We start from the raw sequence: 18,257 nt of genomic DNA, 5'->3' as shown, positions 1-18,257 counted from the left end.
AACAACAAAAGAAAAGCTTTAATAAGGATTAATCTATATTTAATTTATACAGTTATGACTATGCAGAGTTATTTTATATTTGATTATTCAATTTCTATGGATTTTTTACTTACTACTATTAGACCTATCTGAAAAAATATACAGCATTGTTTTATTTGTATCTTTATATATTTTTACCGTGGTATCGACTTTGGAATTGAGTATTGTGTACTTTTGGTGGTATCGGTACTGACTACTAGATTTTTGGTATCGTGACATCCCTATTTGTTACTAAAAAAAAATTAAGTAGTATAGTATGTTTTAATAAAGCTAAAATGTTTTAAAAAGCTATAAATGCTAAACTATTCCATGTTTAACTCATATTTAAATTATTAAAAGAGTTTCCTTTCTATTGTCTATCTGGTCAAGGTTTATAGGGATTTTAAGAAGTAATTAGTAATGAGTTGCTATTGAATTAGTGAATTACTTTTCAGACAGAGTAATTAATAAAAGTATTTTAAATACAATACTGATTGTAATTAGTAATTAAATACTTCTTACACTGCGTCTAATAGAGGTGTGCTTTGGGCCTTATTCTGATCTATTGCTAGAATTGTTTTGCTTACAGCTTTCTAAGGTTTTCTCAGAGGTGGCGAGTTTTCCACACGCATAGATTCTTTTAATCTGTCACATGACCTCACAATTTCTGATGTATCGATCTATTCTCACCACTTCACCATATTTCTAAAGCACTCTAAAACTGATAGGAACAAGAAAGGAATAGTCGTTTTTATCTGAATCTAACTCTGCTTTTATCCTCTGTCATATGTTGGTGCTGTCCACAAGCTGGTCATCAGGACCAATTATTTGCCACGGAGGAGGGAAATCTCATGTCCAGAGCCTGGTTTGCCTCTTCTCTCTGCCTGCTCTGCCAATACTACAGGCTTCCCCCAGAGCATCATACACCTCATTCTCTGTGCACATCCTCCACTCCTGTCTCTACATTGAAGGCCATGGGGCGATGGTCTTCAGTTGCTTTTGAATGCCAGATGCTCGAGCCTTCCTTGAGAAAAGCTATGAGTATAAATATATATTTATAAGTATTTATCTAAATATCTAAATATATATTTACTTCTAGCAAGGATATTTTTAAATATATATCTGATTGTGTTCGTCTGAAAGAAGATAGTCATAGTCAAGTCAATGTAGATTGTGTCAAAGCAGCTTTACATTGATAACTGGTACATTGTTTGGCTGCACAGCAGCTCTTAAAGAATAGTGTCAATGCAGGCAGATCAAAGCACTGTTGAATATCAAATGTCAAGTCAAGTGTTGTAGTCATACACCTAGGATGGCTTGAGGTTGAGTAAATCATGGGATAATTTTCATTTTTGGGTGAACTATCTCTTTAAGTCTTGTTTAAGAGAGAATTTTTAATCTTTCTTTTATTAACTAAATAGTCATAGGATATTCTTTGATAGCCTACTATTTGCAGGTTAATTTGTAATTTATTTAGGTATAATTAAAATAAATTCTTTACTTAAAGTTTAATTTAATTAGTTGCACTATATCTGTTATAAGCCAACGTGATCTCATGAGAATACGTGTGTATTTTTACGTAAATTGTGGTTCTACCACACGTACATTTACTTACGTTTTCATACACACAAAAACGTACAACATTGACGTATTTAGAGGACTAAAACGTAAACATACGTATTAACAGCAATAAAAACGTAAATCATGTAACGTAAAGTGTGAATGTATATGAATTCCCATGTATTAATATTAAAATCGTGGCTTTAATGATTTAATGTTGTTTTTAGTCAAATTTATTGAAAGCAGTTTACTCATCTACTTAATATGAAATAACATTTCTGTTCGTGACTTGTGCTGCTCGTTTCAGAGGATTGCATAATGTTAAACAAGACTACAGTTTAAAACCTTATGAATAAATTTTCTGTAATTGTTTAACCATTTAGTAATATTTAGTTTGTTTGCTGTGACACATAAGGCGTTTTCTCCTATGCAGTGACTGACAATACAACCATAAGACACACCAAAACACAACATAAATTCACAAATCACATCAATTTTATTTGTTCGCTGTACTCCCAATCTTTAGAATCCATATGTTTTTAAGGAACAGATCCAAATTCAGCCTTTTATCCGTCGATCTTCATTTTGATTCTCAGCAACAGCGACCGACACAGTCAAAGCTCGCGCTCGTTATGATTCAAATTTGAAAGTAGCGCCACCCTCGAGAAGCGTTACGACATGGTTTACGGCACTGATATCAAACGCTCATTGGTTCTCACCTTCGTCACAGATTACGACATGCCGTGTTTCAGTGGATTGACATTTTAAATGAGTGTCGCGCCTTCACGGAGAGAAGCCGAATTCATCATATTTTCATGGATTAATAAGTTAAATTCTGCTCTGTACTCTATAAAAAACTATTACCGCCAGAGAGGACTGACTGGAACTCATCATCATTTGAACTACTTTTGGTACCACTTTTGACATTTTCGCAAAAAAAAAAAAAAAAAAAATTATTGTGATTACGCTTGTTTGTCTGTCATTCTTTTATTTATATTAGTAGGTAGTTTAAAGAAATGGTTATGGGTAGGTTTAGGGGTAGGTGTAGGATTAGTGGCTCAAAATATCGTTTTAATGTTATATTTTTACAAAAATTGTCATTTTCCTACACATTTCTGCCCATTATGTTTTATTCTTTTAACATTCTGTATAAAATGGGTAGGGGTAGGTTTAGGTTCGGGATGGGGTTTAGGGATCTTACATTTATCTACAAAACGATAAAAGGGAAATTATACATATATCTTTAAGACATGATAAGATTCGTAAATATTTTACGTTTTTTTCGCTGTAAAAACGTAAGTATTTTTACGTTTTAGTGCCATAATTACGTCAATATTGTACGTTTTAGCACCTTTCTAAACGTACAAAAATGTACGTTTTGTGTCTTTGAAAGTTACGTATTAATACCTACGTATTAACAATGAGACCAGGCTGTATAAGCAAACATGTACAGGGAATAAACCGACCAAGACATCAACACTTAAAGGATTAGTTCACTTTTGAATGAATAGCTGATTTCGCTAGACAAGACCCTTATTCCTCGTCTGGGATCACGTAGAGCCCTTTGAAGCTGCACTGAAACTGCAATTTGGACCTTCAACCCGGTGAACCCCACTGAAGTCCACTATATGGAGAAGAATCCTGGAATGTTTTCTTCAAACCTTAATTTCTTTTCGACTGAAGAAAGAAAGACATGAACAGCTTGGATGACATGTGGGTGAGTAAATTATCAGGAAATTTCATTCTGAAGTGAACTAATCTTTTAAAGGTTCAGAAGATTTTTTTTAATGTAATAATAAACTCTTCAGTCTGTAAGTACAGCATGTAGACTCACATCTAATGGGACAGATATGTGATCAGACAGGTTTTATGATGTTATGGGTGGTTATTTACATGATCCCACCCATATTTTGTATATCACTATAAATATAAAGGTGACAAACTACCACTAAAACAGCAAGCAAGAGAACAGACAAGACTACACATCCAAAGGTAAACTGAACAACTGTTGAAAATGGTTTTTCATCTTGGAATTTAAAACTTTACAGTAATCATAAAAATGCAAATAAATAAATATTAAATAATAATAACACATACCTGCAAACTAGTCACTTTTCGGTTACGTTTCATTTTGAATCAAAATATGTAATTTATGTGAATTGTGTGTAGATCTGAAGATTTTTAATGGGTTACTTTCTCATAGACTGGTTAGAACTTTAAGTACCATTTACTAGTTACAACACAAAATAAACATGAATGAACATCCGAAGGTATGTTCATTCAGTAGGCCTACAACTTACCAAAATCCGTATCGTCACATGTAATCGATCATGTAATCAGTGTTTCAACTGCAGAAAGGCGTCAACAGGTTATCAAAATCAGGCGAAATCAAATCGCAAGCTTCTGAATCGAAATCTGGGGGAGGATGCCTCCAGACCCCCTACAACAATTTACCTCTTAAACATGTCACCTTTTTTTTTTTTTTTTTTTTTTTACCTCTTTTGAGTTTGCAGATCTGATAACAATAAATGTAATACATTTTAAAGTGCATAATGTTTTTTTTTTCATTCAGTAGATATGTTTCTGCTTCTGTTATCGGGTAAGCCAAACATTTCCAATAAATATTTTATCATCACAGAAGTTGCCTTTATTTGGCTTCTGGTTTTATTTATTTTTTACTGTTTAGAAAATACAATTATTAATTTATACTTCCTAACTGAACTTGTGTCTTTTTCAGGATTTATCAGCTTCGGCTTGAGTGTCCCTCGTCATTATGTCTTTGTGAATGAATCCAAGACTTGGGCAGAAGCTCAGAGATACTGTAGAGATAAATACTCTGATCTGGCCACTATTGAAAATGAACAACAGACAGTTCAGTTATTGGACACAGTTAAAGATGATTCCATTGATTTGGCCTGGATTGGACTCTATGATGATCTGAACAGTTGGAAATGGACTCTAGAGGACAGTGATTTCTTCAATGATTTTTATCAGGAAGGAGAGAGAGATTACAGGAACTTCAATAATCAACCGGACAACAGTGGTGGGAATGAACTGTGTGTTTACATGGATTATGATGGCAAATGGTATGATATGTCATGTGACAACACGCTGCCATTCATTTGCTATGATGGTAAGGACATTTCATTAGTCAGATTTGTTGATGATTTTTCTGTAAGTAATTCTGTGCATATATATTTGTTGTATTATTCATATCTCAGGTAAAGAAAATGTCACACAGAGTTACATCAGAATCTATGACTGGAAAACCTGGTCAGAGGCTCGTAGATACTGCAGAGAGAATTACACAGATCTCGCCAATGTGAGAAATCAGACTGAGAACCAGAGGATCCTTGATAGAACAGGTGGAGGAGGCTGGATCGGACTGTACAGAAACAGGGTTTGGTCTGACCAACAAATTGCCAGTTATGAAAACTGGAAACCAGGCATTCCTTATTCACCACAGCAACCAGATAATGATTATGGGGAGTGGGATTCACCTCACTGTACTGCTGTTTCACTCAAAGATGCAGGCCGATGGACCGATGAGAACTGCTTTTTCAGCATCCCTTTCTTCTGCTACAACAGTGAGATAATTTAGATCTTTGTTTTCTGTCATTTAATCTCTGACTTTTTTATGAATCTAAAGAAGCTGTAACTGTATCAGCGTATATGGGCCTATAATGTGAGATACCACAAGATACTTTCACTGAATATCAGGAAAAGTTATGAATGTGTCAAATGTCAACTAGTATGAAACTATAAGAGGTTTACAGAATTGAAAAATCATGTAATAAGCTTGTGATTTAATATCACTTGATTCCAAATGACATTTTACACATTTGATGGTTTCTGTGCTGATTTTAAGAGAATAATCTGATTTTTCTCTGGTATTTTCTAAAATGGAAAGGAACCTGCACACAATCTTCATGCACCTGTCAGTATCACTTTGTATCTGAGAATAAGACCTGGTTTGAAGCTCAGAGATACTGCAGACAGAATTACACTGATCTGGCCACCATTGATAACATGGAGGAAATGAACAGACTGATCAACACAGTTAATGGGAGTTACAATGGTTCAGCCTGGATTGGACTGTATGGTGATGTCAACAGCTGGAGATGGTCTCTGGATAATGCAGTGTTAGGAGTTCATAAAAGGTGGCTTGGCCAACATCCAAGGAACACAGGTGGACAGAGTCTGTGTGTGAATATGAACACACACAATGGTTTATGGAGTGAAGCTCCATGCTCCAACTTGTCTCCTTTTGTTTGCTACGATGGTAAGATGGTGGACTTCAACTATTAACTTCAACTATCAACTATTTTTGATAAAAAAAATGTTTTATTAATAATAATAATAATATATATATATATATATATATATGTGTGTGTGTGTGTGTATGTATATATATATATATATATATATATATATTATTTATTTATTTATTTATTTTTTACTTACAGGAAGAGAAAATGTCAGTACAAATTATGTGTATGTTAACCAATTAAAAACCTGGACTGAAGCTCAGAGTTACTGCAGAGAGCATCACACAGACCTCATCAGTATCAGGAATGAGAATGAAAACCATGAGTTCCAGTATTTGTTCAAGAGTGACTTTTATTACTATTTTTGGATTGGACTGACCAGAACCAGATCTTGGTCAGATCAGAGCAACTCTTCATTCAGTAACTGGAGGACAGGACAGCCAGATAATGCTGGAAACAGAGAATACTGCACTGCAGTGTCATTTAGTGACTCTGGGAGCTGGACAGATGAAAACTGCGATACTGCATTTCCATTCATTTGCTACAGTGGTGAGTAGATGTTTGTCTTAATGGACAATATTGTCTAAAAATAATTAATGCTTAAATTTGACACATTGTCCACAGTGTCATCTTTGACATCATCCCGTCAGTATCACTTTGTGAATGAGAATAAGACCTGGACTGAAGCTCAGAGATACTGCAGACAGAATTACACTGATCTGGCCACCATTGATAACATGGAGGAAATGAACAGTCTGATCAACACAGTTAATGGGAGTTACAGCGGCTCAGCCTGGATTGGACTGTATGATGATGTGAACAGCTGGAGATGGTCATTGGAAGACAATGATTTCTATCAAGAAGGAGAGAGAGATTTCAGGAACTGGTATTATCCACCGAGTAACTTTGTTGGAAAAGAAATTTGTGTTTTCATGTATTGGGATGTCTGGTTTAAAGTGCCATGTGACAGTCCTGTGGCATTTGTTTGCTATGATGGTAAGACATTTCATTTAAATTTTAAATCTTTTTTTAATCAGCCCCTCAAGGCTTCAGCATGTTTCCTCAGAATGTGGGAGAGACATTTCATCAACTCTTGAATAGTGTATAGCACTTTCAATCAATAAATAAGTGTCAGGCAAAATGTGAGAGAAACTGTAATTAGTCGAATAACATCCATAAAATTCTATGCATCAAGTCCCCAGTTAAAGGGATAGTCATAAAACTTAAAAAAAAAAAAAAATGTAATGTGAATTTCTGCATAAGGACTATAATGGTTATCTAATTTGTCAAGCTTGTAAACTCAGTGGTAGTTGTAGTCCAGAATGCATCAACTTATTAACAAACAGTGGTTTCAAAATTCATGTTTGAAGTATGACTGTGTTTCAGTTGTTGTAGAACAAAACAAGAAAGTCTTTCACGTCATGTTAACAGACCTTTATTATTACATCAATCCAATGACTGGATTGACACCAGCTCCTGGTATGGGATTGGATTCTCTAAGAATGGACATAACTCTTATGAAATGATGTTTTATCTTAGGTAGAGAAAACGCCTCTCAGAAGTTTATCTGGGAAGGTACTGGAAGGACCTGGACTGAAGCTCAGAGATACTGCAGAGAGAAATACACAGACCTGGCCAGTATGAGAGATGAGACAGAAAGTAGAGAGGTACTGAGTGTCTCACTTGGAAATGTTGTATGGATTGGTCTGCACAGAAACAGACTGTGGTCAGATCAGAGCAACTCTTCCTTCACATATTGGAGACAAAAGGTCAGTTTTGAAGCTGCACAGCCAGATAATGGTTTTTACACACCAGGACAGAATGGTACTCAACACTGCACAGCTGTGTCTTTACAACATTCTGGCCAGTGGACAGATGAGCAATGCTTGGACAGTTTGCCTTTCTTCTGCTATAGTGGTGAGCAAATATACAGTACCTTTTATTGTGAAACAATGATTTAAAGATATTATTACAAGGAGAAACAAGCAAGATTATTTATTCAACAACTAATCAAATAAGGAATGTACTGTAAATTCCTTGTGATGCTGCCAGATAGCATAAATGTGTTTTATAATTATCCACCATTATTTATTTATTTATTTTCACATTTGCACAGGTTATACGATGGGGTTGAGAGTGGAATTCACAAGTGTGGAAAGTTTGTCAAAGTCTCAGATTGAAGACTTTGTGATTATACAAGTAAGTACCTGGATGTTAATATAAAACACTCAATTACAGTTTTTTTTTTTTTTTTTTTTTTTACAAATCTCACAATCTCACAAATACAAAACAAATCACATTTCAGCTCCAAAAAGAATTTATAAGACGGGGACTTCCCAGCAACTTCACCATGCATTTGAGGAAGGAAAATAAAATTCCATGAGAGACGAGGACAGCGTTGTACAACAAAGAAAATTGTTTTAGGTTTCATGTTTTGAACTTCTGTAAACGTCCTATTAGTTCTGCAATGCTAAAAACTTCTCAACTCCTGATTTTACCAAATCTGTCATTTAACATATAGAATACGGATCTTAATTCTAAACAATCCAGTTTATTTTCTTTTTAGTGACTTTTTTTTTTTAAATCCTGTGCCATTATGTGCTTTACTTGTTTAAGCATTTGTAATGATTTGTTGTATACAATTTAATAAACTTCAAAAAAAAAAAAAAAAAAAAAGTGCCGCATGTATACTGTCATTCTGTATAAATACCTGCAGACCTACTGCATTTGTCAAAATGTGCAGTATTAAATATCCCACAGTGCAATGCTCTCAATTTGACTTTCTATTTCTGATGGTGTGATTGCACTGGAAATAACAACCATTTTTAACATTTCTTTCTCTATTCATTATTTGATCAGATTAGTAATCAGAACTACTGTAAGAACGCAAAATAACATGTTTTTTTTCTGATGATGACTGGATGCCACTGTCACGGTGGTTGCGGGAAGGCAGACACAGATGAAGATAATCAATCCAAAATGACAGATTTAATGATAATTCCAACAGGCAGACGATCAGATGCAACACACACTAACAGTGACAGTGAACGGACAATGAGTGACTGAACAGGAAGAAATTATATATGTAACACACACAAAATAATGAGCAACACAGCTGATACAAATGAACTAAGGATGACGGTAACTCAGGAGACAGATGATGAGTGGCGGGAATACAAACAAAGGAAGACATGCATGTGAAAACAAACTGATACAAACAGAAACTGAACTGAACAGACTGTGACAGCCACCCACTGAATTACACATGCAAACTTTCTAAATATAAATAACTGTGTAATCTTTAATAACATTACACTTATTTACATTTAATGTCTCTTATAAATTAGATTTTCTGTAGGCCTTGTTCAGGCAGTCTGTGCGTATTAGCAATGGGGACTCTTTCCGCAGATTGTATCGTTATGTCATAAGTCATCGCTGACTTTTATATTTTGTCTCAGTATCATTGGGTGGCGAAAGACTGTCTTTTACATCATTTACATTATTGCCTCTTTAGCCCACTGATTCATGCATGTAGTAGGCCTAGGTGGTGAGTATGAGAGATGCGGACTATTACCCGAGCAACAAAATGACAGTGGTGGACGAAGTATTCAAATCAAGTAGGCTACTTGAGTAAAAGTACAGATACCCTAATAAAATAATACTCCATTAAAAATATTAAGTACTCTTTTACTTTTACTTGAGTAAAAGTACAAAAGTACTTGATTTTTCCCATGATGTGACCGCAAAGGGCACTTTCACTTTTACAATCAAAGGGGCAGGTCCACTATGGTTTCAGACATCACTACAAATGGTCGTCCTCTCCATATGAAATTGACAGTCGGGGTGTGCATTATTTTCTAAGAATTCAACAGCCGTCGTCAATTATTCCTTACATAAACATTGATCAACTCTGATCAAAGCTGAAGCTCAAGCATGTTCGCAATGGTTTGTGGGAATGTACTATTTTTCTATCTCTCTATTTTATTTTTCCTGTATCTTACTAAAGGGCTAGGGTCCCTTTTCAGACAATGCAATTTGCAAGACCTGTTTTCTGTTTTGCTGTCAGAGGTGAAGAACTGGAAACAAGAACTGTCTGCTTGCCTAACACCCACATACTACAGTTGCAAAAAGAAATATGTGAACCACTTGCAGAATCTGTGAAAATGTGCAAAATTTTAACAAAATAAGAGAGATAATACAAAATGCATGTTATTTTTTTTTTATTTAGTACTGTCCTGAGTAAGATATTTTACATAAAAGATGTTTACATATAATCCATAAGACAAAAAAATAGCTGAATTTATTAAAATGACCCAGTTCAAAAGTTTGTGAACCATTGATTCTTAATACTGTGTGTGGTTACCTGGATGATCCATGACTGTTTTTATGTTTTGTGATGGTTGTTCATGAGCCGCTTGTTTGTTCTGAACAGTTAAACTGAGCTCTGTTCTTCAGAAAAAATCTCCAGGTCCCAAAAATTCTTCAGTTTTCCACCATCTTTTGTATATTTGAACCCTTTACAACAGTGACTGAATGATTCTGAGATCCATCTTTTCACAATGAGGACAACTGAGGGACTCAAACACAACTATTAAAAAAGGTTCAAACATTCACTGATGCTTTAGAAGGAAACATGATGCATTAAGAGTCGGGGGTGAAAATTTTTGAACAGGATGAAGAGGTCCAAATTTTTCTTATCTCGCTTTAATATCATTTTTTTTTTTTTTTCATTTAGTACTGCCCTTTGGAAGCAACAGAAAATACTTGCATGTTTCCCGGAAGACAAATTAAATACAATTTACCTTGATCTTCAAATTCCAAATGTTTTCACCCCCCGGCTCTCAATGCATTGTGTTTCCTTTCCATCAGTGAACGTTTGAACCTTTATTAACATTTTCACAGATTCTACAAGTGGTTCACATACTTTTTCTTGCAACTGTATATAAACACTTCAAAGAACAATAAAAAAGACAATAAAGAATGTTGATATTCTCCACCTCTTTTACCTCTTTCTATGCACTGGTCCAACACATTCATTGTAACTCCAATATATGGTATGTTTGTGAAGATATTTTTTCTGCTGTTTTCAGTCCAAAATGGGTGCTTGCCAACGTACATCAACATCACCAGATTGTCTGCCATTGCCATTATTATTTACAGATCTTGTTGTAATATATTTAGCTAAAAATATCAGATAACAAATCACATGTTTCAGCTCCAGGAAGAATTATTCAGACACAGAATTCCCAGCAACGGGGACCGGATCTTGAGAGACAAGGACAGCATTCCTGCACACAAGCACATGGTTGGTGTCATGCTTCTGAATTTTGCATGTTCTTTGTGCTATTCATAGTAGAAATTTTGAACGTCACATGATTGTCTTATGATTTTTTTCCCCAAACAAATATTTTAATGGCAGACTTTTCATTTATTTTTATATCCATATCAGAACAGAATGTTGTTCATCATGATTTTGTGTTGAATAATCAAACATTTTGTTATCAGATCTCAACTAAACTATTAAGTTAAGAAGAAAACTTGTGGTCGCAATTTTACAAATAAAAGGGAGGCAACAGCAATTTTTGCTGGAGTGATTTGTTAATTTGGCCCGAGGCACTAGGCGCAGCCTCCCTGCAACCCTTCAAGCGGTTTGCAGAATAGATGGTTGGATGATTTCTTAATCTGTTTGATTTACTTGGCAATAATCATATTTTCAAAATAAACTGTGCCAATCAACCTCTTTATTAGACTGCTGATTGCCATATGAACTAGTTCAGGCATGCTCTCCAACCACAACTTTACTGCAGGCCAGCTGCAGATGTCAGTGAGAATGGCTCCATAGCACTGGGTGACCGAATTTTCCAAGTAGCCTATGAATCGCTGCAGGCAGCCCTGAGACCTTCAACTGGGAGGATATAAATCATTTGATTGTCATTTATTAATCAGTGGTTTTGGACATACTTTGCCGTACGGCGCTGTTGTATTAGATGTGTATAGCCTAACACAGAACTGCAAATACTCAAGTGTATGGCTGGATAATATTTAATATTAAATGGAAATGTTTAGCCTTTAAATGGTCTTAACCACAAATCACTGGTCAGGAAATTAGCTAGAAATTCACAAATACGTAAAGTAGCCTAAATTGCAGGATATATTTTCCTTTGTTTTCTTTAAGCCTTGTGGGTAAACTTGCAAACAGAGCGCCCCCTGGAGGAAGACAACCGCCAACGCCTTCTCCAGACCTGCTTCTCCAGACCTGACGGGGGCAATACATACTGTATGCTGATTGGCGTTATCAAGCAACGATCAAGAAAGGACATCTTTGGTTAATTTCCCAAGGAGGACTGGATTTAATTTAACAAGTGCTAAGTTGAACACAATACAACAGGTGGCAGTAATGCAACCCTTTGGATAACAACTGTCTTAAAACACCAAGGAAGAAGAAGAAGAAGAAGCTATCAAGCAACAAAACAAATCCAGAGGAAAGACGCGGGCGTTTCGCTAGTGCAGTGTTGTAAGTGTTATATTATGTTCCAAAGTTTAAACAACATTTCTGTGTAAATTGTAATCAGGAAGGGAACAGGCACATGTCACTATTGAATTCAGTTTGTAATTTATGTGGCAACTAGACTGTTATACTTGCACAACCACTGTATTATAAAGCTTGGTTATTTCTGTGCAGCATTTATAATAATGTATTATTATTATTCAAAGGTCATTTACAAAGCCAAGACAAAGCACTGCTGGCTTTAAATACATGAGAGGAAATTAGATTAGTGTTTTCTTTGGAACCTACAGCATCGTTAAGATCTGACACAGAAATGCGTGCTTGTTTTGTGATTGTTGGCAGTGTGGTTTCATGTGTTTGTATAGTGTTTAGGTGGCGCGTATGTCACAGTCAGCGCAGCCCGGGACGATGCCCACAGCCCCGGATTCCCCCTCTCTGAGCGTCACCGTCAGCGGGAATGTGCAGAAATACAGCATCAAGAAGAAAAAGGTCTTAAATGCAGAGGAGACTGAGCTGTTCGAGCTCACTCAGGCTGCTGGGATAGTCATTGATCAAGAGGTTTTCAAGTGAGTAACAAAAAATCAAACGGATAGTGCCAATAAGGTTCTTTAAGGCAAGACACCACAGGTGAATAGCAGTTGACTAATGACAGTACAATAAGACAATTGTTTTGAAAAATGTTGTTGAAATATGCAGTAATTTTACATACACTCCAGGGTTAATTTGCATAAACTTAACCACTATGTTAACCAGACTAGTCTAAGCAGTTTATGCAACCGGCCACCTGAACAGAAATCTAAAGTTGGACGTTTTTCGTTTTGTTGACATATTAGAGTTAAAGGTTTTGTACTGAAGGGGTTTTGAAAATCTCTTTTTATCACACCGTAAATCAGAAAATACTGTAAACAGCCAACAAAAAAAAAAAAAAACACCATGTTTCTAGGAATAAAATATAATATAAATTAGGCAATTGATATATGAACAAACTTGTGTAAAAACCTTCAGAAAATAGTTAGGAACAAAACTGTAAAGTTGGCGTAAGTGCTACTGAAATGGAGATTTCTGTCTCGTTGCGTGAGGGAAAACGGCTGTTAAAGATAAACCTAAAGATGCAAATAGATAAAATGTAATAAAATAAACACATAACACAATAAACAATAAATTTTTTTTAAAGAAACATTCTTTTGAGTCCAGTGTTTTCAATGATTCAAATGAACCACAAATCCAACTGATTCAAGCTGTTTTCTAGTCACTGAACCGAGAACTGCCTCTTTTGCTTGTGTCTGACTGAAATTAAGCCAGGTTAACAGCTCACCGAATTATTAAACAAAAACCGTCTCCTCCATACTGTATATGTCTGTTTGAAAGAAATGATTCACTCTTTCTGTCATATTTGGTGAGCCATGTGTGAAGTAGGGTTATTATAGTTAACTAAATTGAAACCATTAAAATCATTTTTTTATTTTCATAAATATATAAACGTTAACTGAAAATAAAATATGTAAAAAAAAAAAAAAAATAATAATAATAAAAAAATAAATAAAATCAGCTAGTTGCAAGGCAAAATTTTTCATTTATTTAGTTTAACTTGATTTACAATATCTAAAACTGAAATAAAAATGAATAAAAACTATATAGACATTACAAAACCTGAAACACAACAAAATTATTAAAACTTTAACTAAAATGAAAAATATTAAAATTAAGGTAACACTTTACAATAAGGTTCATTAGTTAGACATTAGTTAATGTATTAACTAACATGAACTAACCATGAGCAATACATTTGTCACTGTATTTACTAATCTTCGTTAATGTTAGTTAATGAAAAAAGTTGTTCATTGTTTGTTCATGTTAGTACCCAGTGCATTAACTAATGTTAACAAGATTTTAATAATGTATTAGTAAATGTTGAAATTAACATTAACAAAGAATAATAAATGCTGTATAAGTGCAGTTCAGTATTAGTTCATGTTAACTAATGTAGTTAACTAATGAACCTTATTGTAAAGTGTTACCAAAATTAATTCAAAAATATTAAAAAAAATAATAGTGAGACAATAGTGTCTCAATGATACTAAAATAACACTAGTGTGGAGCAACTGTACTACTGAACTATAAGACACTGTAGATTAACACAAATATTCACTGTCATCTTTAATTCCATTGCTGTTGCCACTTTCATAAAAGCAATCTTATATGTAGTATAATCTCTGTGACATGTAACCTCTTTTTCTGAATTCGCACTTTTGTCTGTTAATGTGTCTCATGATTCTAAATGAACCCTTCATACTCTACTACAGGATCATAGTGGACCTGTTGAAGATGAACGTTGCTCCTCTGGCAGTCTTTCAGACCCTAAAGACCATGTGTGCAGGGCAAAAGGTCTCTGATACATCCAACGGTGACACATCCACAGCGTCCCACACCACCACTGCACCTTCAGAGTCTAGAGGTGAGTGGTACACATGTAAAAGCCATGGAGTAAACGGAGCAAAGCATAATGTGCTGCAGCATTAGCTGATTTGAGCTGGAAAATAGGTGATGTCCAACACAAAACAACATCTCTGCTGTTCTGGTGGTAGTTTTAAACTCTGACTTTGTCCTTTGATCACTTTCTCTGTGTTTTGTGCTAGCATTGTTTCATTGAATCTGTGTGACTTCCTTTAGAAGAAGAGTGTGTGGTCTCAGGAAAAAGCTCTAAAACTGCAGCCCCTCCCTCTGCAACGGTGCCCCGCCCACCTAGGGGAGGGGCTAAGATAGTGGTCTACAGCGCGGGTGACACGAGCGCTCCTGTCTCTCAAGGTTTTTCTTCTCTCTGTCTTTTAGCTTGGTACCCTCATCCTTTTTTTTTTTTTTTTTTTTTTTTTTCTTTTTCCAATTCCGATGTTTGCAAGTTCAAGGTCTTCTCTTCACTGCCATGAACTATTGCAGCACATTTCTCATGCTGACATAACTAATTCCTGCCTCAGCTTCATAGTGCCATATGTCTGTTCTCATTCTCATGCCTCGCCGATCTTGCCTGCGATTTGCGGGCTCGATGCTCCGAATATGTGGGTGAAATGCCCCAGATCAGCTTCCTTCATGTGTCTCATGGACTCTGTGACTCTCATCCTGCTATAGAGTCCTCTGTTTCTCATGGTAAATGAATGTCTGTTAATGGCGTGTGTCGAATGTGACACTGTAATGCACTAGTAAACCAGCATCCTGCAAAACTCTCTGCCACCGACATTGAAAAGCATGCATGTGACTGTCAACTTCATAAACGGATGGTGTTTGTGCGTTTTGCCACTTCATCACTAATTTCTACCCACAATGCAACTGTAAACCATCTTGAATAGTTGTTGCCTAATTTTACAAATCATTATAAATGTCCTTTATACCCTAATATGTGACCTGCTTTATCATTTTGAGTCATTTTTGATCCAGAAACGCAGTTTTATGCCCTGAATAAAAAAAAAAAAAGTCAACTCTCTAGTGATGTAATTAATTATATTTCTACTCATTTAAATGGTGCCTGTAGTTTTATTCAAACAAATGTTAGATTAAGACATCAATATCAGGTTAAAATATAGTGATTTTTATAATATATTTTAAAAAAATATGCTTTTTTCTAATTGTTTCCATGCCTAATGATTTGTGAACTGATTTATTTTTTTATTTTTATTTTTTGTCTTTTCATGATGATGTCCATTCATGTTATTTTGTGCTATAAAAAAGTAAAAATCTCATTCATTTTCTCCATAGGGGAATTGATTTTTACACTAACTTAAAGGGTTAGTTCACCCAAAAATGAAAATAATGTCATTAATTACTCACCCTCATGTCGTTCCACACCCGTAAGACCTTCGTTCATCTTCGGAACACAAATTAAGATATTTTTGATAAAATCTGATGGCTCAGTGAGGCCTGCATTGCTAGCAAGACAATTAACACTTTCAATGCCCAGAAAGCTACTAAAGACGCATTTAAAACAGTTCATGTGACTACAGTGGTTTAACCTTAATGTTATGAAGCGGCGAGAATACTTTTGTGCGCCAAAAAAAAAAAAAAAGAGATAAATAAAAATAACGACTTTATTCAACAATATCTAGTGATGGGCGATTTCAGAACACTGCTTCATGAAGCTTCGAAGCTTTATGAATCTTTTGTTTCGAATCAGTGGTTCGGAGTGTGTATCAAACTGCCAAAGTCACGTGATTTCAGTAAACAATCCTTTCTTCATAAGTGTTTCGAAATTTCAATGGTTCACCACTGGGGGGGCGTGACTTATATGATTGGACAAACATTATATGGTCCTACGCCTTCCACAGATGATTTAAATACATATACATTTAGACCACTTAGTGACTGCCATTGGGATGTGAAGAGACTTTCAACCAGCCTAACAAAAAATGTTTTTGAAGCAAATCACCTACCCTGCCTCTAAATCAATAGTTTTATATATTTCCATAATTTATTTCATTGTCATTTGCAATGCTTCATGGGATTGTAGTTCTCTCCCTCATTAATGGCATTAAGTACACAATCTTGTAGCTTTTTTTTGTCTGATTTTAAAATACTTTTTTCTGTCATGCTACATTAAAGAGCATCAGAAGGACATTTTTTTTTTTTTTTTTTTTTGAATTTCCAAATAGAATTCCCATATTTTTGCTAAAAGTCTTTCAATGAACAAAAGTCAGGTTTAATGATTTTGTTCCTCCACAGATGTTTTGTTGCGGCTTCCGACTCAAAATGATAGAGCGTGTCACGTGTATGTGTTTTAATTGTTATGTTTACATGTGTTTCTTCTGTGTATTTGTGCAGTACGCAGTAAAACAAGTTCAGGGCAAGGGGAGAAATCAGCAAGAGACGGTTCTAGCCAACGTGTGCCACGGCAGGTCAGTGCCACCAGGGGGCAGAAGAGCGCCAAGAGCTCTGGCAGCAGCAGCTCGTCATCTCAGCTCACCTCTAACTGAAGTTCTTCACGAATTAAACAACACATACTAAACTTGCTTGAATTACATGCCTATGTTCTGTTGAAGAAGGTTTCTGTACAATTGGCAGAAACTTCACTGTTAACAAAAAGTTAAGTTATTTTAGGGATCTCATTCGGGATGTCTTCAGTGTTGCCTGAAAAAGACTTGCTTTGCATCAAATTTGCATCTTGCCCAGGGAGACTGTAGCTGAAGCACTTGTATGGAATTTTGTATGCCATATTGTCAGCAGTTTAGATTACACTTTCACACCAAGACAATTTGAGAAAAACAATGAAAATCTTCAAACCTTTCCCTTCTGAAATTTAGCTTGGGGCTGCTGTCAACCAGATCTGTTTTAAGTTGTTCTTGTGTAAGACACTTAAAATGTCTTGAGAGACTGTGATGTCTAGATGAACATTAGTCATCATTTTCACTTGTGAAATGTGTTTTGTTTTTTTTGTTTTTAAACATTTTCTTTTATCTAATTTTTTGCAAGTACAGTACATCTTTGTATTTGAGTAAAAATATACCCTATCTAACATTTATTGTATTTCACACTTCTTTACGTGATGTAGCACTGTTAGTATACTATACATTAGTATGCACACATCTATTATAAAGCGAAATGAGAGGGAGTCTGATGAAAAATGATTTTGATGAAAAATCTTACTTAATGTTTAATTTCTTGGTGAATGACACACAAGCACTTAATTATGCTGTTACTTTGACTAGTAACTATGACTGCTCTCTTCATTCATTCTGACCTGAATGAACTCTTGATCAGCATACTTCATACTTTATTTGATGCACTGCCATTCTCCATAAAAGCTGTACTCTGTATGAAAGGGTCAGGGTCAATACAAGCACTTGCGTGTTTGTACACTGCACTTTCTTGAATGCATGGTCACACTTGGTGTTTAGGCCAAGGAAAGACCTCTTCACCTT

The 18,257-nt window shown here is 35.3% G+C and overlaps 2 protein-coding genes and 1 long non-coding RNA gene across 5 annotated transcripts; all 3 read left to right on the top strand.

Annotated features, from left to right (window-relative positions):
* The first annotated feature begins 3,816 nt into the window (after window positions 1-3,816).
* Window positions 3,817-5,886, top strand: LOC127504327 (macrophage mannose receptor 1-like). The gene is made up of 3 exons (XM_051878875.1): window positions 3,817-4,711; window positions 4,800-5,165; window positions 5,489-5,886. The coding sequence occupies exons 1-3, from the start codon at window positions 4,156-4,158 to the stop codon at window positions 5,884-5,886; spliced, it is 1,320 nt and encodes a 439-aa protein (XP_051734835.1). The 5' UTR covers window positions 3,817-4,155.
* A 169-nt stretch (window positions 5,887-6,055) lies between these two features.
* On the top strand, window positions 6,056-7,522 carry LOC127503874 (uncharacterized). The gene is made up of 3 exons (XR_007927239.1): window positions 6,056-6,395; window positions 6,471-6,842; window positions 7,386-7,522. It is a non-coding gene; the product is annotated as an uncharacterized LOC127503874 (long non-coding RNA).
* Window positions 7,523-12,126: 4,604 nt separating this feature from the next.
* On the top strand, window positions 12,127-17,851 carry mzt2b (mitotic spindle organizing protein 2B). 3 transcript variants are annotated; one of them, XM_051878498.1, is made up of 5 exons: window positions 12,127-12,360; window positions 12,720-12,920; window positions 14,658-14,809; window positions 15,025-15,159; window positions 17,161-17,851. In XM_051878498.1, the coding sequence occupies exons 2-5, from the start codon at window positions 12,736-12,738 to the stop codon at window positions 17,310-17,312; spliced, it is 624 nt and encodes a 207-aa protein (XP_051734458.1). In that variant the 5' UTR covers window positions 12,127-12,360; window positions 12,720-12,735; the 3' UTR covers window positions 17,313-17,851. The 3 variants fall into 3 exon arrangements, with proteins under 3 accessions (XP_051734458.1, XP_051734460.1, XP_051734459.1); XM_051878499.1 differs by having other exon boundaries at window positions 12,152-12,360; window positions 12,697-12,920; XM_051878500.1 differs by lacking the exon at window positions 15,025-15,159 and having other exon boundaries at window positions 12,128-12,360.
* The last annotated feature ends 406 nt before the right edge of the window (window positions 17,852-18,257 follow it).

This window comes from Ctenopharyngodon idella, chromosome 21 (genome assembly GCF_019924925.1).
Source record: "Ctenopharyngodon idella isolate HZGC_01 chromosome 21, HZGC01, whole genome shotgun sequence".
Classification (NCBI taxonomy): Eukaryota; Metazoa; Chordata; class Actinopteri; order Cypriniformes; family Xenocyprididae; genus Ctenopharyngodon; species Ctenopharyngodon idella.
The sequence above is the reverse complement of the archived record's forward strand: the minus strand, read 5'-3'. Positions and strand labels throughout refer to the sequence as shown.